Source organism: Corvus brachyrhynchos, unplaced genomic scaffold, assembly GCF_000691975.1.
Source record: "Corvus brachyrhynchos isolate BGI_N302 unplaced genomic scaffold, ASM69197v1 scaffold71, whole genome shotgun sequence".
Taxonomy (NCBI): Eukaryota; Metazoa; Chordata; class Aves; order Passeriformes; family Corvidae; genus Corvus; species Corvus brachyrhynchos.
The window spans coordinates 2219555-2247401 of NW_008237609.1; the positions used below are offsets into that span (position 1 = coordinate 2219555).

The following is a 27847-nucleotide window of genomic DNA, read 5'->3' on the forward strand; positions in this document are numbered from 1 at the left end:
AAAATGTCATGTTAGTTACATAAAGAAATGTCTAATTCATAAAACAGGTAATATTTTTTATTGATTTAAACTTAGTTTAATCCCACTGTTTCCCAACTAATACCATACCAGGACTAGTGTACCTTAAAGTAAACAGAAAATATCTTCAATTTGAAAACAAATAGATTGATATGGTTTCAACTGATTCCTTTGGGTTCTTCTCCTAAGGGTAGCTACCTTTAGTGATAAAAAGCCAAATGATGAGACTGTTACCTTTCCTCATAAAAGATGGTGATTCTTTCTATACTTACATCACTTTGCAAATGCTGTTTGGATCAGTTTTGTAGGGCCAGAGACTTTTTCGAGCTCATTGTTGAGAAATAGCATGTAAGAAAAGGAGATTTTTCTTCTTTTTTAAACTTATTTTTGTTTCCATTTCTCAGTTCATCTAATTTTCAAAGGTGTTTTGCACAGTTTTAATTTTTTTTTTTTACTTTTGGTACCAGGATGGTCAGTTTTAAGCTGAAAACAAGTATCTTTTGAAAGCTTCCACTTCACACAGTGGAACTGTGTTCCAGAGAATAGATTGTGTGTTGAGCCAGCCATTACCTGCAGGGATGCAGCAAATGAGGGAGTGTCATTGATAAATATATGGGTCAGCCAAGAATCTGCTGCTGAGTATGCCTTCTGACCACATTGCATAGAGATGTGGTGTACAGAAATAGTGAGAAAATGTCAGATAACATAAAGAGAAACGCATGTGACATTAATAGAAGAATAAAAATAAGCAGAGGAAACCCACTGAAATTAGCCTATGTGCTTGATCTCATGCTCTGACCTTTGCAGAAGGTAACTAAATCTAGTAAAGTATAACTTCACAGTTTCCATCTTATATTAAAAGCTCCAGATACAGTGAAAGGAGAAAATATCAGATGTGCAGTGTTAATGTTATTTTGAATTTGGTATTGCAATATAAAGCATCTTTTCAAGGGCATACTGTTGTGAAGTGGAGGATTTTAGAACTCCTTGGTGCCATGCAATAGAATTACTAAGATTTGTAGATTTTTTTTTTTTTATGTGACAGCAAATAAATGTTTGTATGTGGAAAAGAGTGAGTTTATCTAAGTGTTGAACTATAATGCTTTTAAGAGAAAGATCAATATACATTTAATCCTTTTATAGTCAGAAATGATTTTTCCAAGCACAGTAAAATAAAATCAGAGGTATTTTTTGACCATTTGTATTAAATTTATACATCTTATTTTCCTATTCTTTTTTTTCCTGCTCTCCAAAACATCCTTGTAATCTTTGGTTTGTAGTTTTTGAAGTTATTAATGTAAGAGATTTATAAGATACTAATGTGAAAGTAAGGCTAAAAATGTTGGTTGGGGGGAGCACTATAACAAGAATTACATATTCCAGCCTAAAATAAATTATTTTTAAAGTTTATTTTTTTCTATTTTATCTTTTATTTATTAAAAAGTGTGTCATCCTTCAAGGTGGAGATAATGACTTGTGAAATTATAGAATTAAGTGCCATATAAGTATTAATTAATGGTTCTTTTCCTTAATATAAATTATTTTAGAGGAACTGTGTGCTATGAGAAGCCTGCCGTATGCTATTCAGATAACATTAATCCCAAAGTCACATTGCAAATAAGCAACACAATGTTTGAAGACTGTTAAGCCTTGTTTTGAAGATATATTTATGGGTTTATTCATACTATACTAGGCAGTTAGTTCATTCTTTTCAGGGAAGTAAATGGCTGTGAGGTTTGCTCTGTGCCACTGAAGATAACACAAGTTTTATCGCAAATTTCAATGAAAAAAAAAAAGAAACCCGACAAAAAAACCATCCACAGCCGAGTTGATATCCAGATATTCCAAGTCTTCTCTTCCATTTCACACTGTACAGTGTCTCTTTTTATGCCTGTTATATAGTTGAATTAATAGTAGTTTAAAGAGAAATATTTCTAATACTATAATTTTCAGGTCACATAGGTGCTCAGTCAGGGAGATTAATCCTTCTTTTCTTCCCTTTTTCTGTAGAGTTATTTATCTAGAGCTATGATTATTTAAACAAACATCTTTCAATACTGTATGTTTTTTAAAGACCAAGTAAATAAGTTTGCATTTGTTATCAATCCTTTTTTTTAGGCTGCCTGGAATTAAAAGAAGACACCATTGAAAACCTCCTAGCAGCTGCCTGCCTCCTCCAGCTCCCACAAGTAGTAGAGGTTTGCTGCCATTTTCTAATGAAGCTTTTGCACCCATCCAACTGTTTGGGAATACGAGCATTTGCTGATGCACAAGGATGCACAGAGCTCATGAAGGTGGCTCACAACTACACCATGGTAAGGCAGTTTTGGAATATTAAATTATAATCTTGTGAATCCTATATATCCTCTACAAGTAAAAATACCTTGTTAGTTTTTTTCTTGAAATTATTCTGTATTCTATTCTGTATTTCTATGGAACTTTTTTTCATAAGTGGTCCTTTTGAAACCATAGCAGTGATGATTCCTATGAACTTCAGTGAAGTTACGGGAATTGGCCTTCTATGATGGATGCAGTCTCCTGGGCCAGCACTGTATAAGACTTATTTAGATACATGGTCATATACAGGTGATAATAATAAAGTATATGTAAATCATTATTATACTTTTAAATCACTTTCCTTTAGTTAAGCTGTGTCATTGTTCTGCATGTGAACACTATGAGGGGAAGTTTTGTTGGGCTGTGGGTTTGGGTTTCTTTGTCAAGAATTATCCCTCCTTTTAAGCATCTGTGAAGTAGATTAAGCCAGGAAGTTCTAGAAATAAGGAATTTTATCTGGTAATATTTAATATTTTTCTAGTTACATCTGACAGAACAGGTATGGAATCAATATAGAATTTTAACCAGAATCAATGAAGCAGCAATACACTACTTATTCAGAAATTCAATCATACTGGTAGCCATTTGATTCTTCATAGTTTGACAAAATTTAAAACACCTGGCTCATGAAATTAAACTTACATAAAGAGTAGATTATATATCATTTATGAGAAATAATGATCCCTCTAGGTCTCTACTGAAATTATTATTGAAGTAATAGAGCACTTTTCATTGAATCTGATTCTCTTTTTCAGCATTTATGTCCTTGTTTTATTTATTCTTTTCTGTAACTAATAGCACATTGTAATTCACATGTTTAACTGTGGTGTTTTACCACTACAGTTCTGGTAGTTATACCCATTTTACACTTCTGGAGCAAGCTCTGTTGTTTCTCTGTATTTAGGCATTTAAATTATAGTGTTACAGGTCCAAGCTAGTCAGTTAATAACCTTCCTCTGTCAGTGGAGAGAAATAAGCTGTCACAGCAGAATTCATGTGATCTTCTTTCAAATGAAATTGCATTAGGACTGAACAGATGTGTTTTGAAAAAACCCAACCTTTTATCAATATATTTCTTAGATTTATATATTACATTCATATTTTTGTTTTATTTTGTTGTATGAACATGAAGAAAATAGAGAAAAGCATTGATTTAAAAAAAAAATTAAAATTGCTTACGATTCTTTAGAAGAACTTACTGAAATATTTTTGGGTGAATGAAATTACTCATAGTACATTTGAAGACTTGTGACTGATACATACCTAATGTATCGCAAAGTTCACAAAGATTAAGATATTTGATATATAATCTATTATTCTTTTAATGCTGAGATTTAAAATCTCAATTATGTGTAATGGGAAAATCACCAACAGAAGATGTCAGATCAAAAAGGAAGTCACAAGACTTAGTTTTTGCTTGTAATTAACTTGCTTGTAATTAACAAGCAAGCTCTGATTTATTTGCCATGGATTTGCAAGCATGCACAAGTCATACTTTCTCTTAGCTAGAAAAACAAATAATCACAATGAAATGACAATATTTTTTTCTGACCCAGTGAAAACATAACCCTAAAAGATAAGCTTCATAGTGCATGAGATTTTCACAGGCATTGTGTTACTTAATTCAGGTGTGAGTCAGGTCACATCTAGTTGACTGTTTTGTTTTAACATGTGTGGAAGACCAGTTGTGAGTGGGGAAGGAGCACCTTATTGCCTATCTTCAGCACAGCACTCTCAATCAAAGAGAATCTACATAAGAGAAACATGATTAGTTCTTCTACATGGATACATGACTAGGAAAAACTTACACAGTTCAAGGAAGATACCCTGAGGAGTGTGATACAGGAACACCAGAGACCTGGGAATGTGAAGAAAGGGGAGGAAAGCGATGAGCACAGGCAAAGAGCAGATGCATAGTCTCCGAGGTGACAGAAAGCATTCTTTCTTCCTTCAGACTCCAGGAAAGTAGTATGGACTGTGATGAGGGCAAACATAAAGTAGGGCAAGAGCGAGTTTGTTTAACAAACTCCTCCAGTCTTACGCAGAGGATTTGAGGGGAAGCTCTGGCTAAAGAAAGGATGGGGAAAATCACTGTTTCTTTAAAAAAAGTTATCTTGCTTTCAAGAGAACTTCAAGGCCCTTTCTTTAAAGTTTTTCAGGGTGCTTTTTTTAAAAGTTCAAAGTGATGTATCTCAAATTCTGGCTCTGTGAATCTTCTTCCACAGTGTTACTGCAAAAGCTTGTTGTGAATAGAAAGTAGTAGTACTCCCTTAACTTCGGAATCTTGTGCAGATGTTTGCTTGAGATAAAAAAACTCAGAGAAGCAATAGTTCTGTACTGGTGTAGGAATGCAAGACAAAATTTTTCAAATAATCTTGCAAAAATAGATTTATGCATTAATGAATTTTTTATTTACATCACAGGACATACCTGTGAGCACCATGCAAATAAAAATTTGTATCCTTTGTTTCCAAAGGTTAGGGAAATAGAAGTTATTCAGTGTGACAGAAATGGTTTATGCAATAGATTGTGTAATAATTTTGAGATATGACTCAAGTTAAATCTCATCTTTGAATAATTTCTTAGCTAATTACATAGTTGAAATTAAATATTCATTGATTCATTTGAAAAAAAACCCAAGTAATAAAATAATAGGTCTCTGCCTGCATTTTACCTGGCAAATGTTATACAGCTTTTATCCGACAATTACTTTCAAGTAGAAAGTAATTCGCAATTGTCTTCACAATAGCATTTTAATGAAAATCAATATATTTCCATGAAATAGTTTGCTTCATTGAATCTCCATAAATGTTTTAATCTTCATTTTTCAAAGAAATCTGCTTGCCTAGTCTCAGACTTGATGTAAGTTCCAAACTACATTGTTGTTATATATATATATAACTTGTTTTGTGCTTTCACATAACATGTTATGAGGGCAAGACATTTGAGCTTGGAAATTTCTTTATGTTGAAGAAGAAAGAGCTTCTAAAGAGCAGACCAATTAATTTTAGAATCCTGTTGACAGGAGACAAATAATTTCAAACATGTTTTCTGTCACATTGAATAACTTCTATTTCCCTAACCATGAAATCTGTGGAAACAAAGGATACAATTTTTTATTTGCATGGTGCTCACAGGTATGTCCTGTGATGTAAATAAAAAATTTGTTAATTAAATAATGTAAATAAAATTCATTAACTATAAAGTTATATATCCCTTTCCATGAGCAGAGGTATAATATCCCTGGGGATAATTAGTCTTCAGTGTCAAATATCAAATTATTATTTTGAAATGCAAAATCCAAGTGAGGAAAAGCAAATGTGGTCATAGAAGAGGGGAGAAAGTGAGGAAATGAAGATAAGAAAAGCAGTGAAGGAAAATCAGATAACATTTGAAAAATCTTAGAAGATACATCTGCCATATAGCAAATTGTGAGGTTGATGGAAGTAAAGTAAATTTCATAAAAATTTAGTGAACACTGAACGCTGGCGACTTCTATGTTTGCATTCCCTGTACTTTTTAGAAGTGGAACTTGGATGGCAACATTTTAAATGAAAGCTTTACTAGGAAGGAGTTAATAAGAGCAAAAATGTAAATTGTCATTGGTTTCTTTTTTAGACACATCAGATTTAATGTAGTTTGTTTTATTTCTGAAGTATGAAAATGCCTTGCCAGTGTTTTATGGTGTGATTTTAATTTTTTAAATTATTTTTAATGAATCTTCTAATTTAAATGGCAGCACAAATATCCATGTCTCTTGATTTAAGACTTCTGTACTTCTTAATTGCAATCTGGGTTGTTACTAGCTTGTCAATTTCTGAAAGCTTTCAATCTGCAGAGCCATATGTCTGATAAGTTTAAATTCCTAATTTATTGTCAGAGTTAAGTTAGATAGTAGAGTGAAATGCATGTGTGATGTCTTTTTAAGAAAAATAAAAGCAGCAAAATGGAATATATCAATAAGCTGAAGCAAATGATTTCTTCTAGCAAGCATTTTTAGTGACAGTTCTTTATTCTTCTAGTTATAAGAGGCTTCATATGTAAGGAAGCTAACCTCTAAAGTCTGCAATTTATCAGCTTGTCATACTTGCCAGAAATTAAAGTCGTACTGTTGGGACTTATCTGTCTCTTTAGAAAACAGAGTGTAGTGTAATTTGAAATTGTGATGGCCACCTTGTTGGGATGCAATTATTTTTTGAGTAGAAGATGTTTTAAAATATGTTCTATTTTGAACCATTGTATGTTTATTGGTTAAAGTTTGTAATAGACAATACTAGATGAATGGACTCTGTGACTTTAATGTACCATTAGCCCTTCTTTCAATGAGTACTTGGCTACACTGGTAAATACTGAAGAAGGCAAAATAAGCCATATTTTTCCCTAAAAAGATAATTGCAGTTTGGTTTTAGAGCATGGGAAAATATAAAAAAAATACTCATACTTGGTATGGTTTTGAATACAAATGTGATTTGCTTTCTCTCAGCAAAGCCCATGGTTCTGCTTGTGTTGCAGTGTATAGATAATGCTTAGAAATTGAGAGTGTTCCCTTCAAAGATATAGTACCAGTTTCTTCATCTCATTATCATGCCATTTGACTGAAACCTGATTGCTTCAAACAGAAAACTGAAATACCTCATAGATATAATTGTTTAACCTGTCAGTGATTCACTTTTCAGGAAACTTCACTTAAACCTCAGCTATCATTTCGCATCTTATAACTGCTGTTTGAGAGTTGAAATGATAAGAGCTTGTTCCACATTTTTATTTCACCGTATTTCAAAATGAATTGCTAAACATAAACTTGGAAAATCTTCAAATTACTTTGATGCACTGAGTAGAAGAATGGCCATGAGTAAAAATTCCTTGACCAGAAGAACATAAATGAATAAAGTGATTGATGTGTCTGTAACCCAGTCATAACTTCAGCAATGTAAAGGCCCCTAAGGTATGTTACAGTTCCAAGCCTGGGAGATGCAGAATGTTTGCAAGTGCCTTTGAATGAAGTGGTGAGAGGTGTTTAGCTTCTCAGAGATGCAGTTCTGTGCTTTGCACTGCAAGGGCCATTAGTCCCAGCACAACAAAACATTATTCAAACTTAATTAATGAGCACGTAGGTAATCTCAGTGACATGTACTGACTCTATATGGACTCTTTAATTTACTGAGAATTCTGATTGTACTGCAGACGGAGAAACCATTTCATTTAGTTGAAGTGTATGCCTTACGCAAATTTTTTAATGATCTTTTATGGTGAAGAGTTTCCGTGATTATTTTATTAGTTATGTTTATTATCTAGGTTTCAAAATTTCACGGTTAAAACCTGTTGGGGTGGAGTGGGCAAGGAGTGATATGTAAAACCTTTTCCTTCCATTTACAACAGTTAATCCTGAAGCATATTGAAATATTGTAACATTACTCCATATTCAAATTAAGAAAAATATTACTGAGATATTGGCAGGTGATGATAACAGTCATTAATGAGTTGTAGTTTTACATTTAGATGTTAGGGGTTTATTTCAGTGCTAATATAGCTTTAACTAAAGTCAAATAACAAGTAAGGCAAGAAAACTCTAGTATTGTAATTTAACAGTTCTTTAGTGTCATGGTAAGGAACAGTATTTCCCAATTTAGTGTTCCCACTAAATCACTCCAAACTGTGCACTGCTCACTCACTCCCCCTTTTCTCTCCCCCTCCCCCCTGCAGCAGGACTGGAGAGGCGAATTGGAGGCAGAAATGGTAAAGATGTTGAGATAAGAACAATTTGCTGGAAACAGCAGAGAAGAACAGGAAAAGTAACAGCAACAATATTATACAAATGACAAAGTGTACAAGAAGGAGGCAAATTATTCACGTTCAGCATGGGGAAACCCCCCAACAATACTCAACTGCTTCATCTGCTGCACTACCTGACCTGGAAGGGAGCTTTTCCCAAGTCCCTGGAAAATGATATGAGGTGGTATAGAATAATCTCCAGGTCCTAGCTATCCTTCCTTCTGGCTACTGCAACAATTAACCCTGTCCTGGCTGCAGTCAGGACATTTTTCATATGCTGTTTAACATCATATATATCTACAGGGTCATAAATTGTCTTTCTACTATTTAATATAGCTGACCACATGCTGCTCAATAGATACTGATCAGATAACAGGTTTTTTAACTTCAAATTGTACTTTGTTTCCACCACTTTGACCTCCTTACCACCTTACCTCCTTACATTGGTGACATATGGATAAATAGACAATGAGATGGATGGAAAACTGACTGGACAGACAGGCCCAGAGACTTGTGATCTATAGTAAAAAGTACAGCTGGTGACCAGTAAAGAGTGATGTTCCTCAGGGATTATTTCAGGGTCCAACACTCTCTAGTAACTTTATTAGTTATTAGATGATAAGATGGAGTTGTCTGTCAGCAAGTTTGCAGATGTCATCAAACTGGCAGGAGGAGATGATTGATATGTTTGAGAACAAGGCTGCTGTTTAGAGGGCATGCTGGAACAATGGGCTGAAAGCACAGAATCACAGAATCATTAAGGTTGGAAATGACCTCCAAGATCAAGTCTCACTTTGAATAAATAGCACCACACCCACTAAACCATGTCACAAAGTGCCACTTCTACTTGTTTTTTTAATACCTCCAGGGATAGTGACTTCACCAACTCACTGGAGAGCCTGTTCCAATGCTTCAGCACTCTATCAGTGAAGAAATTTTTCATGATATCCAACCTGAACCTCACTTGGTGCAACTTGGGGCAGTTTCTCTCCCCATGTCCTATCTCTAGTTGCCTGGGAGAAGATGCCAAACCCCACCTCAACACAAGCTCAATTCAAGTAGTTGCAGAGAGCAGTAAGGTCTCCCCTGAACCTTCTTTTCACCAGGCTAAGCCACCCCAGTAACCCCGGTCACCCCAATAGGATTTATGTTCCAGACCCTGCACTAGCTTTGCTGTTTTTGGCCACTCAACCCCAGTGTTGCATGGGGTTGTTGTGACCCAAGTGCAGGACCTGCACTTTGCCATGTTGAACCTCATACCACTGGCCTTGGCCCATCAATCCAGCCTTTCCAGATCCCTCTGCAGAGCATTCCTACCCTTCAGCAGATGACTCTCCTGCCCAACATTTTGTTGCCTGCAAACATCAAGATGCCCTTGATTCTCTCATCCAGATCACAAATAAAGGTATTAAAAAGGCTTGGTTCCCAAAAGTGAGAAACATCATGAAGTTCAGCAAAGGGAAATGCAAAGTCCTGCAATCTAGGGACACAACCCCATGCACTGCTACAGGCTGGGGAGCAACTGTCTAGAAAGCAGCTCTGCAGAAAAGGACACCAGGTTGAATGTAAACCAGCAATGTACCCTTGCTGCAAGAAGGCCATGAACATCCTGGGGGGTATCGGTGAGAGTGAGAAAGTTGAAGAAGGTGATCCTTCCCTATTTGGCACCCATGAGACCAAATACAAAGTGCTGAGTCTCCTTTTGTATTCCTCAGTACAAGAGAGACATGGATATAACGGAGTTAGTCCAGGGGAGGTCACCATGCTGATTGGATGCTGGAACACACAGTGCATGAGGGAAGTCTGAGGAAGCTGGGCCCGATGAACCTGCTGTACTGAGGGGGACCTTGATGCTCTCTGCATCTACGTGACTGAGCCATACAGACAAGAAGGTGCCAGACTGTTGTTGGGGGTGCAGATAGGCAACAGACACAAAGTAAAATATACAAAACTCCAATTGGATATTAGGATTATATATTTTTTTAGAACAATGGGAGTAGTTAAATACTAGGAAAGCAATGACCACTGGAATTTTTGGGATCTGTTCTTGGAGGTATTCAAGACATGACTGAAAATGTTGCTAAGTAACTTGACCTAGTTAAGACATGCACTGAGTAGGGACTGTGACTAGATGAGGTCACTTTGAACCAAAATTATTCTGTAAGGCTATTAAATGTATTTCTTGTATGTTTTTGGTGTTCTTAGATATGAGCTGTGTATCCAGGGATGACATGAAGCAAAAGTTCCGATTTTTTGGGTTTTTTTAATTTTACTTTTCAAGCAATGTGCGACAGATGGGTTTCCTGGAGCTAGCATTTAATTGACTTTTATTAGCAATAAGCTACTGGTAGCATGTTAGCAACAAATTAACAGTAACACACTAAAATTTTAAAACATTCTGTAATTTTCTGTTTCTTATGCTTGGAGTACTAGCTTGGAGTAAAAAGTTGAATTACATCTCTATTCAAAATGCTTCCTAGATCTACATAGGATGCTAATTTTAAAGAAAACAGATCCCTTCACTTGACTAGTTAAATTCTGATTTTTAAAGCTGTTATTTTGATACTCTTAACTGTTTAGGAGTTGTTTTTTAATAAGATCCTTCCTCTCTCTAGCATCCCTTGGTCAAGTAAAATGAAGTTGAAGATACTCCAAAGAAACAAGAATACTTGAAATAAATAATATTACCCAGGATACAGAAATTAGAATTAAAAACATTTTTGCAACTTACAATCCAATATCAATTATGCCTGACTGGGAAGTATATCTTTTGAGGTTTAGAATTTTCTCTGTTTTTCCCCTTTAAAGCCATACTAGTGATACACAAAAGTGAATGATCTCAACAGTGCAAACATAAGCAAGAGTCACAAAATCCTTGCAACTTTCAAATGAACCACATAGTTTAATCTTTTATTTCTCTTGATAAGGATGACTTTCTTAAAATATTTCAGTAGCTTTTTTTTTTTTTAATATAAACTATTATTACTATTATTATGACTCCTCCTCCCAATTCCTTTTTTTCTTTTTTGAGAAGAATTTTTACTTTATAGGCCACCTTTCACACATCCAGTATTTTTAATATTCTTGTTTGAAAGTAATAATCAGCACTTAGCACAGTGTGCTGCTTTCATTTTAAGTTCTCCTTAGTACAGCTGTGACATAGCATGTTACAGTACCACTCCATCAAGACACAGTTGGAGAAGAGGAAGGTAAGAGCATTTCAAGAACTAGCATATGGACAGCAAGACAATTAATAGAAAATAGAAAAGACAACTGCTGGTAGTAAAATGCTGTGAAATCTACAGGAAAATAGTTAAGGAAATAGTCTGTAGTGCTTTAATCACAATTTGATGGCTTCTTAATCATCAGGAACTTCAATTTGGTTGCTTAGATGCTACATTAAAAGGTTACTAGGGCAGAATTTTGTATTATTCTTGAGAGGGCTGCTCTGAAAAGCAGCACCCTCAGCTGAATAATCTTTTTACATTATACACAAGTCTCAACTCTTCCTATAGCTTTAATTTGTTTTTCAAGTTTATTCTAGTTCCAGAAAACTGAATATTCAGCAGCAATGTTAATATCCCGTTGACCTAATAGCTTTTATGCTTTAGACATATAATTGCATACTAAGGGTACTCTGGTATGTCTGTTCTTCTTCATGTGGTGTCTGTGGGGTCAGCAGATCTACATCTCAATCTCTCAAGTGAAGGATGTATCAATTCATAAATCCTGCTTCATCTCACTGAACTGTAGGCAGAAATAAATTACTGTTCTTAGAGGTAGCTCAGGACAAGCAGACTTAACCTAGCAAGCATTGGTGAGCGCCTAAATCAGTGTGAATCTGTGTCAGTACTACAGAACTGCAAATGTCAAACTAAAAAAGCACTCCAAAGACAGTGAATCTTTGAGGATTTTCTTGGCATTCATGGAAGACATTGAAGATGAGAAACAAGACAGCTGAATTTTGTAGCTGTAAATTCAAACCTTTGAGTCTGCATACCAGTGTAAAATCAAATACCTGGCATTTTCCATGTCTTTTGTAAGATTAAAGGATGGGTCCCAGTACTGGGGATAAGCGTTCTTTCTTTGTTTTCATGAAAGTATTCAAGGATGGTTAAATACAAAACCCCACATAAGTACTTAGATTGTGTGTGTAGAAAATTAATTCACTAAATTCTTTGAGAATATAGTATGTATTGAAGTATGTACCCCAGTTCAGGGGTACCAAGAAAGTGTGACATAAGCTTTAAGTGCATTTTCTGTCTGCTATTCCCAACACTTTAAGATTGAGAAAAGATCCTTTAGGGTAGAAAGAAGACTCACTATTGCTTTCTGTGGGCTTCTCAGATAACAAAGAATATAGCCTAACTGAAATATGAAGCTCATGGGAGATGAAAAAGGGCTAACATTGGACAGGATGATTGAACTGATACTGGTATGGGGAACTCTGGTAGGAAAAACAGAAGACGGAAAGATACAGGAACAAGACATGATAGAAAAGAGAATCTTACTTAGGACTATGGCTGAAGTAAACGTAAGAATATATAACCAATAGAAATCTTACTCTGTAGAAACTCCATCACTAAGATTCTTGTCCCTACTCTTGTCCCTACTTGCCCTGCTTTCTGAAATCATCAGTGGCTCATATTGTTAAAATGGCTTGAAAATATTCAGTCTGATTCTGGCAATAATGTGTTCAGTATAATGCAGGGTGGACTTCTCATTTCTCTGTTGACTAAGAAAGAATTTGCAGTCATATTAAAAAAAAAGACAATGAAATCTCAAGGAATGATACGTTTTTGGTTACTTCCAGTTCTGGGAAATAAAAGATAACATTTGAGAGTAGAGGTTAGCCCTGGTCTTTCCTGAACCAGTATGAGAAACTGAGGCTTTACAGTGTTCTGTCAATGTAAAGGAACCCTTCAATACAATAATGACAGACGTTAGAGAATCATAATACAGAGATACTGAGAAAAAACATTACCTGCAAGTATTTCTTCCTAACTGGAGCCAGGGGGACAAAAGAGTGTATGTTCTCACTTACACCATCGACATTAAAAAAAAAAAATCATTATTAATAGACAAGACTTTGGGCTTTCCATTTCATTGGCATGTTACTCTGTACTGAGACTTTGTATCTGCTGGTTCATAAAATATTTCATTTTATTCATATTCAGAAAACCTCTTGTTGTATTGCAAACTTTCAGAAAGTTTTTTCTGTCATGGAAGCATCACAACCTTGCCTCAATAAAGACTTGGGTGACTGGATATAATGAGCCATAGCTGACAATACAATACTAACAAAGACAGAGTGTGATAAGCCTTGGTACAGGCTGTGCCTCAGCAAGCAAGAGAAGAGCAAAACCTGAAGCTGCCAGAAAGTTACATCATATCATCATGGACTGATTTTGTTTGTGGCCTGTGTGATACCTCCTCAGTAACAGGGATTGGGACCACAAGAGCAGGGGAAGGGGCATATTGTTGTGCAGGCATCCAACATTGAGCTGCAGAAGTTATTGCATTCCCCCAGGCTCCACTGTGCCAACTCACATTTAAAGCCAGCTTCAGGATCTGGAACTGTGTGTGGGTTGTACGTGTGGGAGTGTGAAGTTTTTCCTGACACAGCTTACCCACTGCTTTGGTTCAGTTATTAGACTGAACTTTGCAGCATCACACTGTCTGGTACTCTTTCTCCCTGCCCCATCCTCCTTGACAACTGTTCATTGTGGATTTTTTTCTTGGCACTAAGAAATAACAGATTATCTCATATTGGCTAGAAAACATCCTTACCAGAAATACTTTTTTTTTCTTTATGGAAACATATAATTTTAAAACTGTTACATTTTTGTAACTCATTTAGACTTAGGTTTTAAAGGTTTTAAAGACATTGTAATACATGATAGCTACAAAAGAGAACTATATATATATATATAAATATTCTAAACCATATACTTTTATCTAAAAACAATAAAAGTACAATTAAATCTTTGCAGAAAAGCTCATCATTGTATCAGCTTTTTTCTTACAACCTCTTCTGAAGAAGAAACAACAAAACTATACAGCAACAATAAGGTGTGATTTTTATATGATCAACATATAAAATGCAGGAGGCTAAACCTGGAAATATAGCTGTATGTAAAGAATTACATAATTTCATTTTTTCCCTCTCCCTGTCTTTCACAGCGTCATTAATTCCTTTCACTTTCCCCATGTCCTTCCCCTCTCCTTCCTCCCTCTGTTCCTTCTGCTGTCTCTCCCCCCTACTTCCACCTTCCCTATATCCCTTTCCTCTCCCTCCCTCTTTCTCTTCCTGCTTGTTGTCTTTGTGTCTTTCCTGCTTGTTGCTTGGTTTTCTTCCTTCCTTCCTTCCTTTCTCCTTCCCTCCTCTTTGATTTCCATGCTTTACTGTCTTTCCATACATGATGGGTTTCACCTCTTCTCCTTCTGCTCTCTCTGCCCCCTACTTCCACCTTCCCTATATCCCTTTCCTCTCCCTCCCTCTTTCTCTTCCTGCTTGTTGTCTTTGTGTCTTTCCTGCTTGTTGCTTGGTTTTCTTCCTTCCTTCCTTCCTTTCTCCTTCCCTCCTCTTTGATTTCCATGCTTTACTGTCTTTCCATACATGATGGGTTTCACCTCTTGGTCACTTAAAGTAGACACACACCTTAATGGTTGTCAGTAGTAATTCTGTGCTACACAGAGAATACTTAATGGAAACCTTAGAAATTAGCTGGAAAGGCAGTAGATATGAAGAAATCAAAAAGGATAACTGGAAATGACAATGTATGTTAGCTTCACTGTTCAGGTATGCTGTTCATTCATAAGTGCATATATCTATTATATGAATATGTAATTATGTACATATATAATACATAAGCTATATTATATATAATTACAGTTTTCAGGTTCAATGTAATGTAATTATAACTATAAAGGTCTTGACACTGTGTAAACACTGCTCTGCAATAGCAAAAACATCCCTGTGTTATCAATGTTGCTTTCAGCATATATGCAAAAATAGTCCCATGCTAACTACTTTGAAGAAATATAGCTCTATCCCTGCCAAAATCAGTACAACCAAGAAATTTGTTAGTTTCTAAATGGAAATGAGAGACTGGTTGACCTCATCACTTAAAACCCTCATAAAATAGTTTCTTAGTTTTTCAGTTTTTCTGAAAATTTAACCAATGCTGGCATGGAATGAAAGCAGTAGTTATTGTTGCAAGTGTTGAAATTTTCTAGGGAATGGGAAACTGCTATCAATTCAGCATTCCCCTAGGTAGAGAAGATTTTTTTCAATTAGCAATTTTAGCTGATCCTCACTTCCATGTCTGGATATTTTTTTTCTTTTTTCATGGTCAGGCATATCTTACTACTTTATGATTCCCTTTGTATGTGACCTCACTTTTGTGACATCCAGTGTACTTGCACACTAGCAGCAAAGAACACTTGTTTTATAGAATAAGATTATAAAAATTAAAAGAAAGAAAAGAAGGAAGGAAGGGAAGAAGAAAAAAACCTCTTCGTTTGAGTGATTCCTTTAAATAACTTCTAATCTTTCAGAATTGCATTTCCAAAAGCCTGTCTGAAGATGACTGCTTCCGAATTACTTCAGAAATTAAAACATGCTTCAAAAAAAGATGAATCAGATGCTTCTTAGAAGGAAATAGTCCTACTTGATTTTGAGATCATTATCACATCTAGTACTTTAAAAAGTATTTCGAGTAGCAAAAAATAATGTAATTTAAATGGTCATAATTTCATTAGTCGTTAAAACTAATGCTTGTTTATACCAGCTGGCCAACACATATACTTCTAGAATCACCGTATTAAGATTTTTTCAACTTATTTTAAGGGTATTGCATATTCCTTCATGACTCTTCTTATATTGTTTCTTTGCTTGCAACCCCTGGAATTATTTTTTCAAAATGGTGCCATATTAACATCATACCTGGTGTTAACCTGTTTAGCCAGTGTGTTTTACGGGGTTGAGCACACTGGTATAATCTGAGTGTCTTCCATAAGCGAAACATTGCTGAGAGCAAGATGTAGGGAACTGTGTGGATATTTCTTGGGACTTTTCTGTGGGATGAAAAAGTTGGGAAATCTATCACTTAGCACTGATGTTGCTGAAAACAGAACTTATAAGGATATTCTGTACCACTGAAATGCCCATAATAAAAGACTGACAGATGAATCAAGGTTAAATATAATGTACTTTAATAATTACTCAAAAACGCTCATGCCACTGAAGATTAGACTTAATATCAAATAGCTGCATGCCATTCTCCCCTATGTCATTGTTTTGGAACACTGGAATTTTCAACTTCAATATGAATCCATAGTTAATAATCTCTCAATTTCTTGTCATAGGCTTGACTGAAAATTTTAATGCCCAACAGAAAGTGTAAGTCATGGCAGTTGCATATTTAAATTATGTTTTTCCGAGAGTTCATGTTTGCTGTCAATATTTCTATTTCATTCTTAGAACTCCCCCTGGTGGATTATGTAATATATAAATAAAATCTAAAGAATATGGCTGTAGAGGCTAATTTTGCAACTTTCAGTACTAAGAATATTTCAGTTAGTGTTTTATAAATATATGTATTATTTATCTTGATAGTGGCTATATATATTTCTTAACTTGATATTAATTCTCAGATAATCTCTGAGGCTTTTTATTTGTCTGTAATGTGGGTGTCCTCTACCATGAAAAGGAGAGTTTATTAAAAAAAAAGCCAAACCCAAACAAACCCAGTTCTAATAAATTGAACAGTCTCAAGTCTGTCGAAGATATAAGGATTGGCAGGGCATTCATGAGAAATACCAACCATGGAGAATTGCCTGGGCTGGTTGCTTAACACTAACATTATTTTTTAATGTGCCCACAAGTGAGTTAGTTACATACCCTAGGGAAAAAAAAGATGAAGAATGAAGGGTCTGAATTTGAAATGATACTTTATGTAAGAAGGACCAAGAGAAGAATGCTAAAGCACAGGAAACTGTAATGGACAAGAAATATCATAGTAACTTGTAATTATTTATGTGCTCGGGTTAAGACAGAGCAACCAACTGGAAAAGTTTTTATTTAATGTGTGAAATTGGATTTTATACAGCTAGCAACAAGCTGATTATTGCGCATATCTTCCACAACTATAAGAACATATGACTTATTCATTAAAGAAAGAAAGTGACTAGCAGTGGTAAATGGAGTGGGAGGCAGGCAAATAGTAAGAATTAGCACTTATGAAAGAGATTATGATAAATTAAAAATGGAAGAATACTAAGGTAGCGAGAAGTCTCTGTTGGAGACCCATAGACCTAGATTTGTAAAGAGATGCCATTGTCTTTCAGGCTGTAAAAGTGAGAGATTTTATGAGGGATTTTCATTTTGGAAGATTTGAAGATGTAAAAAATGTAGTTAGTAAATACTGCCAATAAAAGTAGGACTAGTCATTTCTGGAGGTAGTAGTTTCCAGGTTTCTTTACCAAATAATTACTAAGCCAAAGCAAATCCATGACCCTGTGGTTTTAGAGCATCATTGAAACAGTGGTTCTCAAAGATAAAATTGATTCATGTGATGACTTTGCATAAAAAGAAGGATAAACAAAGAATGAGGAACACTTAACAGTCTTGATTGCAGAATTAAAAAGTTTATTATAATAATTAGTCCACTTGACCAAATAGTTATTAAAAAATAAGATATTGAGGAGATTTAGATCTTTAAAATCAAAGGTAAAAATAAAATTAGGTGTTAAACTACTTAGATTTTGCATTCCCAGAAAGAGAGGAAATGCTTGCACAAACCAAATACATAATTGCATCAAACAACATAAACCCATGAAAACAGCATAAAAATGAGCTAAGAAAATACAAGTAATAAAAAAATCAGTGCAGAAAAAGCAGAAATCAATAAATACAGACTTACAGTGGAAAGTGCCAAGAGCAGATTTTAATTATTTCTTTTGAACATATATATGAAAAAAATAGAAGATTTTCACTGCGAGATCAAGAAAATAACAGTGTTAATTACAGTGAGATGGTGAGGGTATCTACAAATAATTGCATAAATGTCATTAAACTTAACAGAAACATGAATTTGCTTATAATAATTACACTAGTTTCAAACATGTAGACCAGAGTAGGATGTGCTTCAAGGAAAACTGAAGTTCTCGAAAGGAAATTTACCACAATTAAGATGAAGGTAAAACTTGGAGTTAAAAATATATGCTAGTGATACAAGTATATTTATGTGTCTTTGTACATACATATATATATATATATATCTGTATCTCCAAATATCATACGTATACATACGTATGTGGAATAGATAAAGAACTCCCTTCTGTGTCAGTCTGGTGCTGTGAAAAAGTGCTAATCTCTGGATGCAATGGTGGATTTTGGAATATTTTGTATAATTCTCATGCCACCATTTTTAAATAGCACTTGACATTTGGAGGGTGTGAAAAGGGGAGACACACAGGATTATAGGACAAGTGAAAATGTCTTGCAATAAATATCTTAGAGTGCTCAGGCTCTTTCAGTTTATTAAAAAGAAGAGAAGACGAGGTTCTTGATGACAGTGTGTCTCCACAGGGAGAAACTACTGTGCGCTAAACAGCTCTTTAATCTAGTTGAGAAATCTTAGCAAGAGCCAATTCAGTCTAGATGGATTGGAAATAAAGTACTTTTCCATCAACAAGATTGCTTAAACACTGGAATGAACTGGGTTAACTGCAGAGAGAAGTGTTGAATTCTCTATCTCTAGGTATTTTCACCTCAAAATTGAATATGTTTGAATAAAATTGAGACAAAGCAGAAATTATTCTTAGTCAGAGAGTAATTGGTGAATTGTATATGCAGAATGTATTTGATATACAAAAAAACCCCAGATTAATGACCTAACTAGTTTTCCTGCCTTTAATTCCAAATATCTGTATCATGCTAATCTATTTTTTTTCCCTGTTAGTGCTTGATATATCCTGTTAAAAAGGTGCAACAGCGGAGCAGGCTGCAATTTTGTTAAGTCATGAATACTGAAAATTGAGTGAAGGTGAATTTTGTGGGACAAAGGCCAAGTTCTCTTTAACAGGTTGCTCAGCAGGGGGAACATTTTGTAGTTTAGAATGTCATTAGAGAAATTTTGCTAGACAAGGTATCCATAGTATCAGAGAAGATAGGTAATTCCTTAGCTCAGGAGGAAGCTTAAGTTTAGAGGCAATGGACTTCTTTTCATGGCATCACAGAATATGCTGAGTTACATTGGAAGGGACCCACAAGAATCATCAAGTCCAGCTCCTGTCCTCACACAGCACCATTCCCAAGAGTGACCTGATGTGCCTGAGAGCATTGTCCAAATGCTTCTTGAGCTCTGGCTGGCTGCTGCTGTGACCACTTCCCTGGGAAGCCTGTTCCAGCGCCCAGCCACCCCCTGGTTGAGGAACCTTTTCCTGATATCCAACCTTAACCTCCCCTGACACAGCTTCAGGCCTTGTTTCTTGGGTCCTGTCGTTGGTCATAACAGAGAAGAGACTTCTTGCAGGAGATACATAGAATTTGTTGCAGCACAGGAAATGTTGCAGTTCAGTCAACAAGAGTATAGTTGGCTATGGTGTGCCTACTAATGGAAAGATGCAAAGAATTTACCTCAGTGCTCCAGTGATTCTGGAGCCTTTCCTAAAATCTAACCACTCATGTAGTCTTAAATAAACTTGAATAGACTAAATATCTTACTTAGTTTGAAGAATACTTTAATATATGCAATAAAAAAACCTTCTGAACAGAAGTATGTAAATTCATGTAAATTCACATAGGGATGCTGGCTATCCCGGGAATGAAGAATTGATTTATATAAGTGAAGTGTCAGTATTTCTGATACTGGAGAAATTAGCTACTTAGATGTTACACATTAGAAACTATCCAAGTTTAAATTCAGGTGATTAGTAGTTTACATGATGCAGCACTTCTAACTGCTGCCATTATACCATAGTGGTAATAAAGAACAGTTTCTATTTCATTTAGGAAAGAATAGCAAGATTTGTTTACAGCTAAAATGTTTCTAAGGTGTATTTATAAAAGACTGCTGCCAGGTTTTTGTCCTTAGGATGGCAATACCTAACTTCCTTTTTTCTTGCATACTTGGGAATTTATCTTTCCATCTGAAAATACAGAGATATGTAAAATGTGTACAATATGCAGCATCATTTAAACAGAACTTCAGTCCTTTTACAGAATTCAGATGGTAAATTTGGCTTATTATTAAATTAATAGAAACAATGATGATTCTTTTTTGTGTTTTGCTTCTATTCATGTCCTTAAAATAGTGTATCTCAAGCTAGAAAGCACTGTAGAAAATGAGACAACATTAGATCAGCAAAATGTCCTGCTATTTCTAATATGTTTAAACAAATGGCGTGGCATTAAAAAATGCATACAGCCCACACCTTATTTTCCATTTTCCTTGCAAACATAATTGTCAGTAATGAATAGCCTTATCCCAATAAAACAAATATTAGTTCATCCATGAATTCATACTTATACCAGTACACACTTATTATTCACCATTTAAAATTCAGAATATAAACAAAAAGCCAGACTTAGCTTGCATGACTTGATCATGTTAATGTTGGTTGTCTGGTGTAAGCTTGGTTTCCAGGCTTCTTCTGTCATCAGTGGAGAAATAGAAGGTTCTCCAAAGGATATTTAAATGTCATCTATCTTCAATCTCAGGGTAACAATAGCTATTCAGAGATTAAATATGAAACAATTATTTGTATTGATTACATAAAAGGTGGCTTCCACATTCTCATTTATGGAGATGAGTGAGCACTGATTGTTCCTTTCAAAGTGTAATTCTCTTCCTCATGGTTCATTCAACTCCTGCATCTAGATCAGTGATATGTGGCCAGTCACTAGCCCGATGTAGCTCCATCGCTACAACTGTTTGAATTTCACTGTTCAGATTATTTCGTATGTGTAGAAATCCTAAGCATCAAAGACAGGCTCCTGAATTGTGCTCCAGAGAGCAGATACTAGAGAATTTGTCAAAGTATTTAAATTCTTTTCAGTGTTTTCAGATTTCAGTGGAAAAGGTCATCCTTTCAAACAAAGACATTAAATTCTAGTGGTGCATTTAGATCCACATAAACAAGGATAGTTACTCTGTTTTCATTAGTTGAGTAAGCAGTGATTTCTTATTTGCTATAGTGATTTAATATTTACTCAGTACATGTATTTGTTTTGTTAGGGAGCAGGTTGTAATTTCACTCATCCATTCTTTTCATAAATAGGAAAACTCGTGGATTGATCTAAGGAAAGTGAGGTATAAACACTGTCATGTATAATACATTTTCTTCATTGATTAGGCTTAGAACAAAAAATATCCTTTTCATTTCCATTTAATTTCCATTATATGTCCATTATATATCTTTATGCAACATACTCTTCTTAATAATAAGAAAAGAAACATAAAATAATTGCACATTTTTAAGATTTGTTTTATTCTAGGCATTGGCTAATGTTTATTTAGCCTGTATGTTCTTTTTTGCATATAATAAATGTTATATGCTTTATAAATATGCAAGTTATATCTGACAGGTTTCTAGCCTGATGAGATCAGAGGTGCCTAGGTTGGGAAAGCTTCAAGAAGGAGACTTACAGGTTTATTTAGCTACTGAATGCTAGAGACAAAACACAGTTCATTAGTTCATGTTAATGTAGATTTAATAGATAAATGTAAGCAAGAACTTATTTCCTAGTGTTTCATAACTTTCTTTCTATCTTTTAGATTGTGATCTCTTCCAGGTGGTGCTGCTTCAGTGTGATGGCACTACCAAAATATTTTATTTTCACTTTGACCAGTGTTTAATTCTCATTTATGAATTGACACTAAGTGAAATTTTAATTTAATCAGATATGTGGAGTATTCTGTGCAAGTTTAAATTACGTATGCTGTGGAAACAATCTGTAGTCTTGGAACAGAGCCTAAGCTTTTGTGTCCACTGGAATATTTTATCATCATTAGAATCAATAGTGAAAAAGGACTCTTTAAGTTCTACCACCTTATTCTGTGACTACATCTTAATTAAATTATTAATTACAATAAGTACTCCTTGGGAGGTCACAAAATTTCTTTTTATTTATATTTTTATTTTAGTTCAGCAATTAGTTAATTAGGCCTATATACTTTTGATAAATTAATAATGAATTAATTTCATGTGTATGAAACTCATCTTTCTGAACCTTCTCTCATCAGCACATTTCCATCAATGTCTCTTATGTTTTATTTTTTTACGTCTGTGTTAGAATTCTAAAGTCTTCCTCACTGGCAATGAGTTGCCTAGACAAGGCTGCTCAAGAAATTGAGCTCTGATGTGATTTATAAAAGAGATCCTACTGAAAAGACATTAAAAATCAAAATATTTTTCACCTATTTTCATTATATTAATTTGAGGTCCTGTCAATTCTGACATGTTATTTTAAAGTTCTTATGATTTAAATTGATCTTTCTACATACAAAGTTTCACAGGCATATTCTATCCTTTGGCGTAAGTACTGCTGTTCTTGTGTACTGATGATTAATAAAATTGCAGAGAATCTTTTCCATTTGTGAAACTGGGCTACATCTGGGTTTTTTATGTATCACTTCCTATTGCAATGAAGGAGTTGAATTGTGATTTCTGTTTATGCTAATTAACTTTTAAAAATAAATTATGTAAATTGGCAATGTGTGTTTGTTTAAATCTGCAGTTTCACAAAACCAAATTTTGCCAGTGGCACTGATGGTTTGGTATAGCCTAGTGCAAAGACTTAAATAGGTCTAGACCTGTCTGATTTTTTTCTTGTAAGAGCAATGTTTTGTGCTTAACAGTAATATAACTTTTCAGAAGGTGAAGTGCTGAGCACTGCTAACATTAACTAAAGAAACATCCCTCCCTTCAAACCCTTTCGGCAGGGTTATATCCAGTCAGTGTAACTGCTGTTTGCAGTAGGGTTAAACAAAATACAGTAAAGCCTTAGGACGCTGCTATCACAGCTAGGCAGATAAGGAAATTGTTTTTCCTCAAAATACAAAGGTTAATGAGAATTAATAGTTTCACTTGTGTTTCATTAAAGACTTTCCTAAAGGTAGTATAGTCTAATTCCCTTCTTCTGTATCCTACATTGCACTAGGTTTTTAAGACTTCTAGTTAAAAGTTCAAAACTGTTTCTCAGACAGTTATATCCTTTTCATTTTCTTAGACTTCCATTATCTGCCAAGAAGGTGCTGATACCTCATCTCCCCATATATAGTTTATACAGAAGGCCTCTTAGTTGGCATGCAGTAATGTTATAGTTTGCTATGAATAAATTCAAGCTGAGTCAAAGGTGTTTATCTCATGTGGTTTATGTTGTTTATTGTTGGCTTTGCTGTTGTTTGCAGGGGTGGGGGAAGTTCTTTGTTCTTTTTTTGCTTTTGTCTAGGGTGCTTTGTATTTTCTGGAATGCTTCTAAAGGTTAATCAGTGATCCTGTTTCACATGTTGGTAAACCATACCAGAATGTTTTGGATTTATCTTGGTCTATTCTTATATGAACTACTTTCTCTAAGATTTGATTTTAAAAAAGGTACTATATGGGTCTTTATATTGCCAAACGGAGAGCAACACGAATGACATGCAGCTAAAGTCAACATTATCAGCTTTTAACATGTGGACTCTCTACTGAAATAATTAAAATATTCTCTTCTGATGAAGGTTGCTGCTGCATCTGTATAAAGACCAACCATATATTCAGTTGCATTAGCCAGGGATTGAAAGAAATTATTACCCCCCCTCTGCCCAGGACTCATGATGCCATAATGGAATGCATTTTCCAGCTGGTGGCATTTCAATTGATGAGCAAATTGAACCAGCTATGAAGCTGAAACAGGAAGGACACAATATATGAAGAGAACCTGAGGGGGCATTCATGAAGAAAAGAAAGATAAGAGAGATGGTATTTTCAGCTGCCTATCAGGGGTTATGGAAAAGATAAACTTATTCTTTTCTTGAAGTTGCACAATGAGAGGACATTGGGCACCAGTCCCAAGTTGCAGTTTCCAAGTGAAAAACACATCCTCACAGTGAGAGCAGTACTCATTGCAGCAGTTTTCTCTGACAGGCTGTGGAATCTCTGTACTTGGAAATATTCCAAGCTAGACTCAAGGCTGTGAGCATCCTGTTTCATCAGTCAACCTGATGCAATTAAGTCTAAATTTCCTACATAGCATTGCCGTGCAATCAAGGGAAAGTGTAATATTCACATAACACTCAGATGTAATTTTTTGTGGCACTCTGCATTTTTCAATCTTCAGTAGAAATTTCATGAGATTAGAGCTGTGATTCAGATCAGATTCAAAAGCCTGTGGTGGAATGTCTTCAGTACGGGTATGTAAGTGTATGTTTATACATGTACATGAACATATGCTCATGCATTTTTAAATGTATGTATATATTTATGGCATTACTGACCAAGTTCCAATTATGAAAAACACCACGTAATTGATAATACCCATAATTTTGGACTTGCTACTCATGTAATTGAAATGAAGATAATTTAAAAGAAATGTGCTAATTCTTGTAAATTATTACTAAATAGTAGCCTCTACATCGGTGACTTGATAAACTAAGCACATTCTGCAGACAAATTTGTGGTCAGAGAAATAAAAACTATATCAATGGCTCAAAAAGCCTAAACTATCAGCCTAGGAGCGTAACTGTAAATTCTATTGCATTCTGTAATGGGCTTACTGTGGAGTTAATAATTAGTGTCTCTCACAGAAATTATGCTACCTATTTAGAAAATAACGACTTGTACATGCAATCTCTTCACATGAGGGAAAACTGTCAAAACTGTGGAAATCACTATCTATAATGAAACATCTCCTTCTACTTGGAATTGGACATCTGACAAGATTGTGTCCAAACCAAATCAATTTTCCATCAGTCTTCTGCTTTTCATAAGACTGAACACCCTGATTGTTTTGATTCTGAAGACATAAGCCATGTACTGACACACAGAGCAAGAACTAAAAGTATTGCTAAACTTCTCTGCTACTCTTCTGAGATCAGCATTTTAGAGACATCCAAGCTTTTTCTTTAGACCAGTTTAATTCAGCTGTAAAACCTATACAGAGTTCATTCTGATGGCTTTGCATAGGTTTAGACAAAATCTGAGATAGAGCTGTGAAATTCCTAGGGGAGTAAAGTAACTTTATGTTAATTAGGATTTGATAACAATTTTAGAAAGATACTATCTTAAGAATTTATTTAGAAGTACACCTGATAGTTTTCCTATTTGCAGTGAATCTTAGAAATGTATTGCTATGGCTTCCTCATGAAAGTTTTTGTCACAATGTGCATCCACAGAAAAGATTTTGCAAGCCTGTTTTTAAACACTTGTGTTTTTCTCATGACAGGTTTTATACATATCAGCATAGATTCATGAATTCTGTAGAATAAATTCCTGAATCAAAATCCACTTTCTTTTTTTTTTTAACATTTTGGTAGCTAAATTGCATGTGAATAATATATGTTCTAAACATATGTTCTTAAGTCTTAACATTCTTAATCTGTTATATGTATCAGAACCTGCTGAGATGTATTGCAGCTGACTTATTTATCATAGGCTTGGTAAAAACCTCTTCCTTTTAAGAAGTGATATCCAGAATATATTTTGGAAATGCATTAGATAATTCAGTACCACTTACTAAAGATCTCTGTCAAGTACCTGCTGGAGAAAGTATATATGTGAAAATACAGATACTTTGATTCTTTTTTGTTCAGGATGTCCCTGTACAATGAAGTAGAAGTGCAGAATAATGTCTACTGCTGTCTGGTTTTATGTTTAATTAAAATTGAGAAGAGACAAGAGCTTCCAGAATTTATCAACACTTCCAAGTTTTCAGTAAAATTCGAAGTTTTCTGAAAATTTCCTTATTTTAAATAAGGTTGTATTTGCTATGCAGTATCTTTCATAATAATAAGAAGAAAAAATTGACTGAAGGGCTGTAATAGACACTTAAGACACAAATGACCTGGAATGAGAGAATAGGATATTATTTCCCTCAATTCAAGAATGGAGATTTCATCAAATCTATTTCAGCCACAGGTTTAAAAGTAAAAAAAAAAAAAAAAAAAAAAAAATGACCTGGAATGAGAGAATAGGATATTATTTCCCTCAATTCAAGAATGGAGATTTCATCAAATTTTACCGCCACAAGTTTAAAAAAAAAAAAAAAAAAAAAAAAAAAAAAAAAAAAGAATATTTGCCTTTTGCAGACGTGCTTAAATTGTGTAGTTGGCTGCAGGGGATTATATGAAGGCAAAACCTAAATAAATTCAAACTCACAAATTTTCAAAATTTGTGATACACAGAGAAGATAGAATATTCACCATTTAAACTCCTTCTAATCATTGTCAAAACTACATCTGGTCACTGGTAACAAGTGTATCTCTTGCTGTAAGCCCGTACAGCCCTTTTTATGTCCCATGAGCACTTAAACACTGCATATCACCTAAATACCTAAATTCTGTGCAAGACCTTATCATCTATCAATAAGCTTACCTGAATAAATACCAATTAAAAATATCATTTTTAAATGTAATGGGTAGCTTCTAAAGCACAAGGGAATCAAAAGATCCACTACTAAAATTTGAACAAATCCTCATGTTATTTCAAATTCTTCATTTTAAAGAATGTTCATATTTATCTTCTGCTATGCTAGGAAGCATAATTTCAGGTGAAAATATCATATAATACTTTCTCTTTATTTCCAGAAAAAAAATTGTATGTTTGTTTGTGTTGGTTCCTGCACTTGGGTCACAACAATCTCATTCAGCACTACTGTCCTGGGGAAGAGTGGCTGGGAAGCTGCTCAGCAGAAAAGAACCTTGGCCTGCTGGTCAACAGCCATCTGAACATGATCCAGGTGGGCAAGAAGGCTGATGCCATCCTGGCCTGTATCAGCAATAGTATGGCCAGCAGGACCAGGGCAGTGATTGTCCCCCCGTACTCAGCACTGGTGAGGCCACACTTTAAATACCATGTTCAGTTTTGGGCCCCTCACTACAAGGCCACTGAGGAGCTGAGGCATGTCCAGAGAAGGAGCTGGTAAAGGGTCTGGAGCACAAGTCTTAAGAGTAGTGTCTGAGAGAACTGGGGTTCCTGGAAAAAAGGAGGCTCAGGAGTACCTTATCACACTCTACAATTTACCTGAAAGGAGGTTGCTGTGAGGAAGGGATAAATCTCTTTCCAGAGTAACAAGTGACAGGACAGGAGGAAGTGGCCTCAAGTTGCACCAGGGGAGATTTAGATCAAGCATTAGGAAAGAATTCTACACTGAAAGAGTAGTCAAGCATTGAGATAAACTACCCCGGTAAGTGGTGGAATCATCATCCCTGGAAGTGTTCAAAAGGTGTGTGGGTGTGGCTCTTGGGGATATGGTTTAGTGGTGAACACAGTGGTGCTGGGTTAATGGCTGAATTCAATAATTTTAGAGATCTTTTCCAACCTTAATGATTTTGTATTTCTATGAACTTGAACATAGGTTAATGAAAAAACACCTAGACAATCAACAGCAAGACACAGCTATAAAGTTCTCTTTGCTTTCTTCCCCTTCCTAATAGAAATTATTCTAAGAAATTATTGCATATTACAGTTAGTTGACAGCATGAGATTATTTGATGTTAACATGTTAAAATAA

General features: G+C 35.0%; 1 protein-coding gene across 2 annotated transcripts in view; it reads left to right on the forward strand.

Moving 5' to 3' along the window:
- The window catches only part of KLHL1 (kelch like family member 1), a 133322-nt gene that overhangs the window by 25487 nt on the left and 79988 nt on the right, over positions 1-27847 (forward strand). For both annotated transcript variants that reach the window (XM_008631642.2, XM_017731622.1), the window contains exon 3: positions 2137-2333. In XM_008631642.2, coding sequence (XP_008629864.1) covers positions 2137-2333 — 197 coding nt within the window. The remainder of the gene's footprint in view (positions 1-2136; positions 2334-27847) is intronic.